Raw genomic sequence first — 11605 nt, 5'->3', positions numbered from 1 at the left:
AAACACCTCTGAAATATAGAATGCGCATACGGTTTGCCAGTTGTTGCAGTTGTACGTTGGTAGTCGCACCCTTTGGCATTTTTAATGCTTCTTTTTTGACGTTTTTTTTTTCTCGAGATTCCTCGTCCGTGCTTGTATGGAGCAAGATAAACTCCACCACCTTCTATGACACGATTATGGCGTTTCAGTTCTTCCAGTTGACGCTGTGCCGCTTTATTATCGTTAACCACTTTTGCGATTCCCGCCGCTCCACCAGCAACTGAACCAAGGACTCCCAACAACGGTAGAATTGGTAGGAAACCACCGCGTTTCGCCACCGGAAGTATTCGTTTTTTCGTCGTTGCCTTCTTTTTTTTCTTCATTTTTGTTTTCAAACCCATGCCGAGTTTTGTCTTAACCTTCATAGCTGCCCAAACGGTTGCAGCAGCAGCTCTCTCCCCGAGAGTCGAATCTTTTGCAGTAATGCGTTTTCGCGCTTTTGTTGCGAGTATATCGTCGGCCACGTGTCGTTTAGCGAGATCTTTGCTTTGCGAATAGGCTATATCGTGCTCACAACACGCTGCGTCCAACGGATTAATGCCTCGGTCGCCTCTAGTCAATCGCTTTTCTAAATGCGTTCCCGGACCGCAAAACTGATATCCGGGGATATGCAATTCGAAAGGAAGTGCATTTATCGCGCTGTTCAATAAGCCACAACCCTTACGTTTCTTCGACATTCAACACAATTTTTTTATCAATCGTTAAACTGAGTCTGCAGCAGTTATCCAACACAAAACATTTTGTATACTAAGCTCTTTCGCTCAACGCGCTTCTATAAATAGGCCAGCTTTCGGTATCGTTTTTCATTTTCTTTTTTATCGTTATAGAGAGAGAAAGTGTAAGAGAGAGAACAAATATGCGGTTCGTGCGACAGTTGCAGGTGATTGAAGTGATAAATTTTGATGATAAAATACAATTAATGTCTGAGAAAAAGATGCGTAAGCATGGAAACATGTTACCGATTTCTATACGCGGTATCATCTGTGGTCCATCAAACTGTGGCAAGACAAAGGTGTTGATAAGCTTAATGGAAAGTCCACATGGTGTGCGCTTCGAGAACGTGTATGTGTACTCAAAATCACTGCAACAACCAAAATATCAATACTTGGAGAACTTATTGACACCGATAGATGAAATTGGTTATTTTACATTTTCCAACAACAACGACGTCGTTCCACCGAACGAGGCGCTTCCAAATTCCATTTTTATCTTTGATGACGTGGCATGTGACAAGCAAGATGTTATAAAAGAGTACTTTGCAATGGGTCGTCACATGGATGTTGACAGCTTCTATCTCTGTCAGACGTATGCAAAGATACCGAAACATCTTATACGTGACAATGCGAATTTGTTAATCTTATTCAAACAAGATGGTACCAACCTCAAACATGTATACAACGATCATGTAAACACCGACATGTCGTACGAAGATTTTTGTGAATTGTGTAGTACTTGTTGGCAACAAAAGTATGGATTCCTAGTAATAGACAAGGATAGTGCGCTTAACAACGGGCGATACAGAAAAGGATTTAACGATTATGCGGTACCGTAACGTGGTTAGTTGTTGACGATACGTTAAGTAAGCAACGTTTCTCCTCCAACATGAACAACAACAACAGTATCGAGAATCGTGAGAGAATAGCAAAGCAAATTGCAAAAACGAGCGATTTGATTCGTAAAAAATATCATGCTTTGAAAACTGGTAAAATAGAGGAAGATATAGCGTTGGAGAAACAGTTTAAACCCATCGTCGAACCTCTAAAACAGATTGTTGAAAATACTGAGAAATCTCAACCAATTAAGAACAATGTCAATTTTGTTAAAGACACCGAGAACTCTCGGCCGATTAAAAGAAAAGTCATTGATGCTGTGAAAAGAAAAATTAAGAAAGAAGTCAATGTCGTGAAAGATGTTAAGGAAGAAGCTAATGTTGCGAAAAAAATCATTAAAAGAAAACATGAATTTAGCGGTAATAGTGATAGATTGTTTGAATTAACACCACCACCAAGAAAGCAACGCAAGATACAATTGAATGATGACTATGGCGACGACAAGGACACCTTGGATTCATCAACGTTTAGTTTTGAACCAACGTTTGAATCTACACCGATAAAACCGCAAAACCCATCACTACTACCATTCATATCGGAGGAAGAAGATGTCAAAATGAAATTTACATTTGAAACGTCTGTCAGAGAGGCTTTGCAACTACCAGAAGAGCGTGATGTGTTGTATAGTCAGCTGGGACCATTGGGACGAAAGTACGTGGACCTGCTCTTTGCTAACGACAAACAAAACGAGGTTGATTATGTGTACGGTGTATTTTTCGGGAAAGATGGTATGAGGCTCGGAGACAAACGATTTGACATCAACAAAGATGACAAATTAATCATAGGTAAAGTAAAGTACAATGGTACACCAGGATTATACGAGTTGATTTTCAAGAGACTTCCCGATAAAGCTATTATTACCGAGGATGACAAACAAACGTATAAAAATATACTGTTAAAAACGAATGCTCATAGACGTAGTTGGAGCGCCGATAATCCCATCATGGGTAACAAGGGATACAAATATAAGCAAATCATCGCTCCGCTTATGGGTACAAAAAAGGGTAAAGGCGTGATATCATCCACCATGAGGTTGACTGATAACAAGATCGATTACGTTCATTGGGACGATCCTAACGAACTAGTGGACCGCCTTCGATTGCTCGACGCTTCTCGTCGAGCTGGCAACAACGCTCATGATAATGAGATTCTGTCAATAATCGAAGAACTTTGCGAGGTCGGCCTTATTATAAATTAAAACCGCACGATACAAAATCATTTAGTCAACGTCGAAATGCCAATAAACAAGTTTGGAATATCACTCGGAAAAAGTGGAGCGGAGCCATACTACCAATGGAATGGATCACTCAGAAATTACGTACGTGACAATGCTCTTTGCGTGGTCGCAACCGACTTTGATGCAAGATCGCGCAAGATTCGACGTGTAGCTCTACCTGTGGACGATTATGATGCTGCAAACAAACGATACGTGCAACAAAGCATACAAATTTTGATAAATCGACAGGAAGAATTCGAGAAGAGGATGATAGAGTTCCAAAATAACATACAAACTGCGCTACATAAGCCTGAAATAATGACGCTTTTTTCTGATAAGACAAAATAGAAGAGAGAGTAAACATCATATCTCTGCGTCATTCGTGTGTCATACATCGTGATCAAACATGTCTAAGAAGAAAAGTTCCGAGAAACAACGGCTGGTGGAAGAACTGCATGCCCCTGCAAGAAAAAATTTCCCGCGAAGACATGTCATAGTTTACGGATACGATGATCTGTGGCAGGCAGATGTGGTCGAGATGCGTCCTTATACGCTATTTAACAAAGGTTACCACTACATTCTCACCGTTATCGATGTGCTGAGCAAGTATGCATGGGCCGTGCCGTTGAAAACTAAGAGTGGAACTGAGATGGCTACAGCGATAGCAAAGATAATTCGAGGCGATGGAAGATGTCCAAAAAATTTGCAAACCGACATGGGAAAAGAATTTTACAACGTAAACGTGCAAGAACTTTTGAAAAAACATGACATTAATCACTATTCTACATACTCTGTAATGAAGGCGTCGGTGGTTGAACGGTTCAACCGTACGTTGAAGAACAATATGTGGAAACAGTTTACACTCAATGGAAGCTATAAATGGATCGATTTGTTGCCACGTCTCTTATCGGAGTACAATATGAGAAAGCACCGAACTATTGGTATGCGACCCATCGATGTTACTCCCACAAATCCTGAAAAACTCTTAACCACGGTGTACAACCATCCTAAGATTGCCAAATCAGCGCGATTCAAAGTGGGTGATTCGGTACGTGTGAGTAAATTCAAAACAACTTTTGAGAAAGGTTACACACCAAATTGGACGACGGAGGTGTTTAGAATCATCAAAGTGCAGAAAACAAATCCTGTGACGTATCTCCTGGAAGACTACCGTGGAAAACCTGTTGCCGGAGGATTCTACGAATACGAGTTGCATCGTGTCGCTAATCCTGATGTGTATCTTGTTGAAAAAGTGTTGCGCAAAAGTGGAAATGAGGTTTATGTGAAATGGTTGGGATTCGATGAATCACATAATTCTTGGATACATAAGGATAGTGTGTTGTAAATAAATTATATATAAACATATTATTACATTATAAAGCATTTTGTGCTTACATTTATTAAAATATATAAAGATATAAAATACAAAATGAGTTGCTTATTTCTAAAACATGTTATAAAAAAAAAATGTTTTATTTATAATATTTGCAATATTTACAAAAATTAGTGTTTTATTTGTAATGTTCGCAATATATACATACATATTAAAAAAAAAATTCAGTATTTTATTTATAATGTTTGCAATATATACACATTATACAAATTAAGTGTTTTATTGAGGTATCTTATAATGCCCCCATGGGAGAGTGTTAGTAGAACCGGGTACAATATATCGCTTATCGTCGTATGGACTTAGAGCAATCTTAGTTTCAAGCACGGTATATACTTCATGTAATTTAGATCTTATGCATGACTGTTGTCGCGTCATTTCAATTTCATCCTGCAAGCATCGCGTATAATCATTGAAAGTTATCGATTTTGCTACAACGTTACTCTTAACTCCCTTGACTTTCTTTGTATCTTTTTTACCATCAACGCGCAAGGCATACATCTTTGCTCTAAACCCTATGAATTCAGTCATAATCAGACCGTTATTTTCATCTTTCATTAGCCCCGGCACTTTTTTATTAGCGAGCGGAATACCATACACATTATCAACTGCGTAATCGCTCGTGTCGAATTTATTAATATCACGCTTCATAATTTCATATACATCATCACATTCAATGTTATATATTAAACTATCCGTATCGGTATACATAATTTTACATTTCTCGCGAAACAATGGTGCCATGTATTCATGATGAAATTCATACAAGCATGTCTTGGATACGTCGAGTATACACATACCCACATAAATTGGCTTGTTGAACTTCACCTCGAGTTTACGCAATTCGATCGCGACCAGATTCTCCGAAAAGACGCTACGACTGTGAAAATTTGGTTTCGCAATCATTGCCTCCGCACCGTACCGTCCATCCCATTTAGTTAATAATTTTACATTGACGTGGTTACGCACATTCTCCATAGTTTTACCGAATACCGCATTATTCATTAATTTATACAAATTTTTCTCAAATTCATTATTTGCACGAGTTCTAAAATCTGTATTTAGCTGAATGTAATTACGAAGCCATGGAGATTGCGCAAATTGTAGTACGCGGTGAATTTTTGTTACACGAAGACCGTGGCGCGTGCACTGCTGCAAGTTGCGGTAATGGATGACATAACGCTTTTTGTCATAAACCGTCGCTAGAAGTTTATCCTGCCGCTTTCCGGGCGGCTTATCGCGCGTCGGACAGAACGGTAGATCGGCGTGCATGTCATGGAGATGTTGCGGATACTCCAAGTCCACCTCGAGAATATAACCCATAGGCGAATCCGGAGCGATTGCGCTCGCGTCAAAGTTCTCAGCGTCTTTGATCCATCGAAATTCACCGTAGGGCAATGGTTGACACATTGCCCAACCATACAAATTATTAACATCATAGTACATTAGATACGACGACGGTTTCGATAGGTCATACGAACACATGTACTTGTTATTGGCCTGTGCGTATCTATTGGAACATTGACTTAGACCACCACGTATATCGCGCTCGATAAATAATACCATATCAATGTCCGTCAGTAGTTCAAATTTTATTTGTGTATATTTCAACATTGCATCCCACGTATAACCGGGCAATGTGTAATAATATGCGGGATCGAGTCCGTAACTGATAACGCAACTGTCGCGAAAGTTCTCAAAAATATCGGCCAATAACAATACATCGGTTTTCAAATATAAATCGCTATAGTCTCCGAGCGTTTGGATGGAGAACCGCTGCCACACGTTAACGGCGTGTGCATAATCGTTTTCCGACACCGTTTCGCCTGTTAATGTACTGAAAAATGAATCGCGCGGTGGTAACTCGGTCTCCTCTAATTTTTCCAAACAATCAACGTATTCATATGGGAAGACGCCTTTTCGCGTTAGCAAATCAAAATTTGCTGTGGATAAATTATAATATTCACGTTGCATTATCCGTAGTTTATTTTTGTTTAGAAATGATGCTAATTTATCAAGACTAGAAGCGAGAAATTTGTATGAATCAATAAATCTTAATTTTATGCCTGTCTTATTTTTTTTATTCTCGGTGCTTTTAAAATGTTTAGTAAAAGAAATATATTTTTCCTTTGTTATAGGCAGCAAATCGATCCCGCCTTCGAACGCGGTAGCAATTTCTTTAATAATAAAATGAGCATCGTAACCAGCTAAATTGTGAAAAACTACGGGAATGCAATGTGAATTTTTATAATTTAAGTTACAGTTTGAATGGGCAGGGCCACGGTAACGACCGGTAAGGTGACAATGATCGCGTACCCGCGTGTCGTTCAGCGCAAACGGTTTTTCGCAAACATGACAGTGCGTGGTGCTGTTATGTTTTGCCCAATCGTCTCGTGTTAATTCCATAGGGACATTAGTCGATAAAATATTATTTACATTATGTGCTAAGTTTTTTAATTCATTAATGAACAATGGAACACAATCATTACCACGACGAAACCGATAAAATGATAACGCATCGTCATACGAGCATTTCACGTAGGCTGTGTTCCGATATAACTGCCAGTACTGGCAGTGGTGAAAAATCCGTTCCGTTATTGGTACGCAGCGCACTGCGACAGCATCTAGTAACATCAATGACGTCATGAATGGTAGCCATATTGCCACTGTGACTACTACAGCTTCCAAGGTGAGGTAGCTACAGTGCAATATGGCTACTATGCTGTTCCGAAATACGATGCTATAGCAGTGCTGGCAGTAATGCAGTAATATTGGAACAGTTGTGACAGTGTACTGTCATGACGTCACATTTACTGCACTGCCAGTAAAAACGGAACACAGCCGTAATATGCTACACTGAATACCTCATGATGCTGATACGATGCCTCTCTATCTGGATCCATCTTACGCAGAACACACTCCAAATCCGCGTACACGATGAATGGTAGGCGCTCCTTGTTGCGATAGTTACTAAATTCAAGCCACTTGTCCTCCTCGTTCGGCAGTCGGATGGCGCAGTCATTCATTTTTTTGCAGTCCACTGTGTGAGCCTCCAATTTTTCACAGGAACTAAAGTAGTGCAGACATCTGTGAAAAAAATAAAGAAACAATTTTTAAATACTTTTAAAATATTTTTTTGTACACAAAAAATATGCGTTTCTTCTTATGATTATACTTACCAATTGCAAATGTATTTTTTATGATGTTTCTTGCTTAATTGTGAGCCCACGAGGCGTGACAGATTTTTGATCCACGCATAGTGGCCAAGATTATCGTTTCATGGATCTTGTATGTACAACAAGTTGATATGCCTCTCTTTCATGTCGCTGGTGAGCCGTATCGGAAGAACGCTTAAACTCTTTCCTTCCTTTTCGACGCTGTACACGTTGATCGAGACACTGTTCAGACGTTCAAATTTTGCAATGTCTTTTAGCGCCACTGGAAACTCTATACCGTTGAAGTGAAGTACTGTGGCGTAATGTGGATAAGAAGATGTTCGGTCCGTATGACGTTCGACTGGATGCAGAGCAGCCACGACTGACCACGCAAAACACGCATTGTCTTTAGATTTCACGTTGATCACTGCTCGTTTCAGCATTATTTCACGTGGTAATGCAATATCACACCCCGCGTGCAAGGGATTATGTTTGTTAATGTTCACCGTCAAATTTAAGATTCGCAACAATTTCCATCCGCTATCACGTTCCTGGAACTCATCGATCATCGCTAACGTGACTTCAATGACGCGTTGCTCGTACCACTCGTGTAGATTTGAAATGTGATAAAGTTCACAGTTTTTAGTGGCAACATTTTTATTGTCACATTCACCACAAATGTTCGTAAACTCACCATTGAACACGGTGTTCACTTTTACACTATTATGTTCTCGTATAGCATCCCCAACTCGCTTGATCACAATTTCCCGCGCATCTTCAAAAAACTGGCGCGGTTCAATGTGTTTAGAATTAATTACCGCACCGGTCAGAACACGATTCTTAAACGCGGTATCAATTTCTCGCCAAACGAGTCTTTCCGCGTTATCACTAGTGCCCGCGTAATCACCACCAACGTGCACAAAACGTCTCTCTAACAGAGTCTTTTCACCCGCGAGTCGCGCGATCCTCGCTACCACAGATTGTCTATGTCCAACGGTGAGCCGAGGACGCTTAGCGCGACTAAGTTCTTCGAGCTGCTCGATGCACTCTTCACATCGTTGCAGCCACGCGAAACACTGCACCAAGGTAGTAATAGCACGGGACTGCTCCAATAATTGAAGTTCCATTTGTTCGAGATGCTCCATTTTTTTGAATAAATCGGAGAAAAAAACACACACGAAAAAAATAAACACTGATAAATATATAATTTTTAAATAGTTCAATTTGTACAAATGTAGCACAAATTACATGGCATAATTTGGTACAACGGAGTGTCACATTCTGTACAATATCTCTTGTGAATATCTGCAACTTTGCGAATCCTGTGTCTACGAACAGCACAGGCACCTTCAAATTCTGCACGCAAACTTACTACACATTTGGAGCAGTATTTATGATGTGGGTAGTCTCTCTCGATGAAAAAAATATATATCACGCACATTTTTTTAGAATCATCAAAGGTGTTTATCTCTGTCTGTTTGAAATCTTGAAACTTTCCTCCTTGAAGCTGTTTGTCAAACGTTTCTTTATCAGTATCACTTTCATAATTGGAATCGTCAGAAAGAACGTGGTCGAAATCTTCTTCTTCTTCTACTTCAAAATCTTCGTCAAAATCTTCGTCAAAATCTTCATCAAAATCATCCATTAATTCATTTTCTATTTCCTCTTGCAGCACTATATTTTCTTCTTGTTCCATCTTCGTGAGGAAAAAAGAAAAACTAACATTTGAAATCTTCTTCTTATAGAACTTCTCACAAAACTTCTTACTGATCTTCTGATGAAACTTCTTGCTGAATTTTTCACTAAACTTTCAACTCAAAACTGACCGAGAGTAACTCAGACTTCTCGGTTTTATACTGAGTTAGGACAATTAAAGTACACATTTTTGAAAAAAAATGTATGACTCATCTTGACGTTGTCAAGATAAAATAAATTCAATGTTTTTCAGAAAGATAACATTCGACATGGAACAAATCTTTTTCAGCTTTTATTAATTTTAAGAGATAGTCATATATCATTATAATTTTATGTTTTATAGTAGGGCCTGCATAGAAAAGTAACCCATAAAAATAAGTTATGTTAATCTGAGCTGATTTCTTATCTCAAGATAAAATGATATAATACAATATTATTTTAAAAACCATTGAAATAGTATATTATCTTGCATTTTACAATTTTATCAAAATTTTCTTTTAAAAGCTGATATTCACATGTCATTTCATGTTTTGTGGGAGTCTGCATTGAAAAGCACCCCATAAAGATAAATCATATCAATTTTAAAAAGAGCTGATTTCTTATCTTAAGATAAAATGGTACAATAGATTTTCCATTATTTTTTCTTCCTATGATTAAGTTGAATAAAACTTCTTTGGAGATTTTCTTTTCAATAAGTAATATCTATGAGAAATTTCTACGTTTGAATGATATCACTTTAAGAATTTTCCAGAATGTACGATGTGATATTGCTAGCTCTATAAATTAGGAACACTGAAACTACAGCGAAGATGAGAATAGATTGTTTTGCTGTTCCCTACATGGTAGATACAATTATCATACATTTATAGACATATCAAATTATAATAGTAACTGTGATCATGATACAATCTCAAAGCTTTATACACGCAACCATGTGATTCATGGCAAGCTTTCTGACATAATGAAACTTCATCAGTGGACCTTCATTATGATAATCTGTACTAAATACGAAGAAGTGTCGTAAAAAATTTATTTTATTAAATATATGGAGGGGATTACAAGTAGAAGAGGGGATTATAAAATAAAGGAGGGGATTATATAATAAAAAGGAAGCAAGAAAAACTCTACCGCATCAGTCGCTCAGTGAACAGTTGAAAACTTTCAGAAAAAAATATATACGAGAAGAAGATGGACTACTACGTGCCGCTTCAACAGGACGAAATGTGTGAAAAAGTGTAAGTATTTATAATTTTTATACATTTTTTATATTTTGTTTCCGTTTTTGCAACTAACTTATCCATATTTTTTTATTTACAGAACATTGCCACGGTATACGCCTCACATTTTGGGGAGGAGATTGGCATTGACGTCCACAGCGTATAAATATCTCGACATTAGAATCAGCGTAGGACCAACATCGTTTGTGGAGATACTTATTGGTGACAATCGAGGCAATCAAATAATTCTGACTCATGCAACGTGGACAGCACTGTTCCAGAAACGTGCGGACATTGAACGACTCGTGCAGTCGACTTCTCCTTCCTCAGCATTATCGATTCAAGATCTTATTATACAACTCATTAAACTGCGTAATGAAAATATTGTTAAATTAACATTACGCGATACTTGCATGTATTTGAAACCAAAAACTGTACTTTTTCTGTTTGAGCTCGAACAATGCGTCGAGCATATATATTACTCTTTATATCAATACACATATACAGTGAGCGAAAAATATAAATATTTTGTAACCCTTTTACGCCAAAATTATGTTAATAATAAATGCGATGCGGCAAAACTCTTGCGAGAAAAATATGATAAAACTTCGCTTTTAGAATGTGAAATGTTAGCTTACGCTTTAGATAATATTGTACATGATGCATTACATGACAAATAAATAAGAAAAAAATTGAAATATTGTAACGATGTCTTCAATATTATCTTTCCTATTCAACTATTGTCCCTTAAAAGATAAAGCATTAGTCACACCATATTCAAGCGAGAACAATGTGTGCGGGCGAGAGAAAAAGAAAACCATGTACAATAGCTGTAACGTGTGCGAGTGAGAACGCGCAGGGGAAAGGGAGAGAGAGTGATACGTTTATTCCCAAATTATGTTATTTACTAAACTAATTTTTTAATAAATTAATATAAAATTTATATTAAATTGATATTAGGTTAATATTAACCTAATATAAACATAATAAAAATTTATATTAATTTATTAAAAATTAGTTTAGCAAATAACAATTTGGAAAAAAAAAATTATTTTAATTATTAGTTTGATATAAAAAATTATTTTAATTAATAATCGAAAATAAAAATTATTTTATTTAATAGTTTGATATAAAATTAATATACATATAATTAATTTAATTAATAGTTTGATATAAAATTAAGATAAATTTAATGCGAGCGAGAACGCGCAGGGGAAAGGGAGAGAGAGAGTGATACGTTTATTCCCAAATTATGTTATTTACTAAACTAATTTTTTAATAAA

The 11605-nt window shown here is 37.3% G+C and overlaps 1 protein-coding gene across 1 annotated transcript; it reads left to right on the top strand.

The window, feature by feature from the left end:
* The first annotated feature begins 10180 nt into the window (after positions 1-10180).
* On the top strand, positions 10181-11020 carry LOC120359551. The gene is made up of 2 exons (XM_039457485.1): positions 10181-10340; positions 10423-11020. Exons 1-2 carry the CDS (start codon positions 10294-10296, stop codon positions 11000-11002), a joined length of 627 nt encoding a protein of 208 aa, XP_039313419.1. The 5' UTR covers positions 10181-10293; the 3' UTR covers positions 11003-11020.
* Positions 11021-11605: the final 585 nt, after the last annotated feature.

The sequence above is a fragment of the Solenopsis invicta genome, chromosome 14, assembly GCF_016802725.1.
Source record: "Solenopsis invicta isolate M01_SB chromosome 14, UNIL_Sinv_3.0, whole genome shotgun sequence".
Classification (NCBI taxonomy): Eukaryota; Metazoa; Arthropoda; class Insecta; order Hymenoptera; family Formicidae; genus Solenopsis; species Solenopsis invicta.
This window is presented reverse-complemented; position numbering and strand designations above follow the sequence as displayed.

Bases quoted from the DNA above. Each gene is read 5' to 3' on its own strand.
- LOC120359551 (XM_039457485.1), top strand. From the start codon at position 10,294: ATGGACTACTACGTGCCGCTTCAACAGGACGAAATGTGTGAAAAAGT. The intron at 10,341-10,422 runs GTAAGTATTTAT...TTTTATTTACAG, and splicing joins GACGAAATGTGTGAAAAAGT to AACATTGCCACGGTATACGC.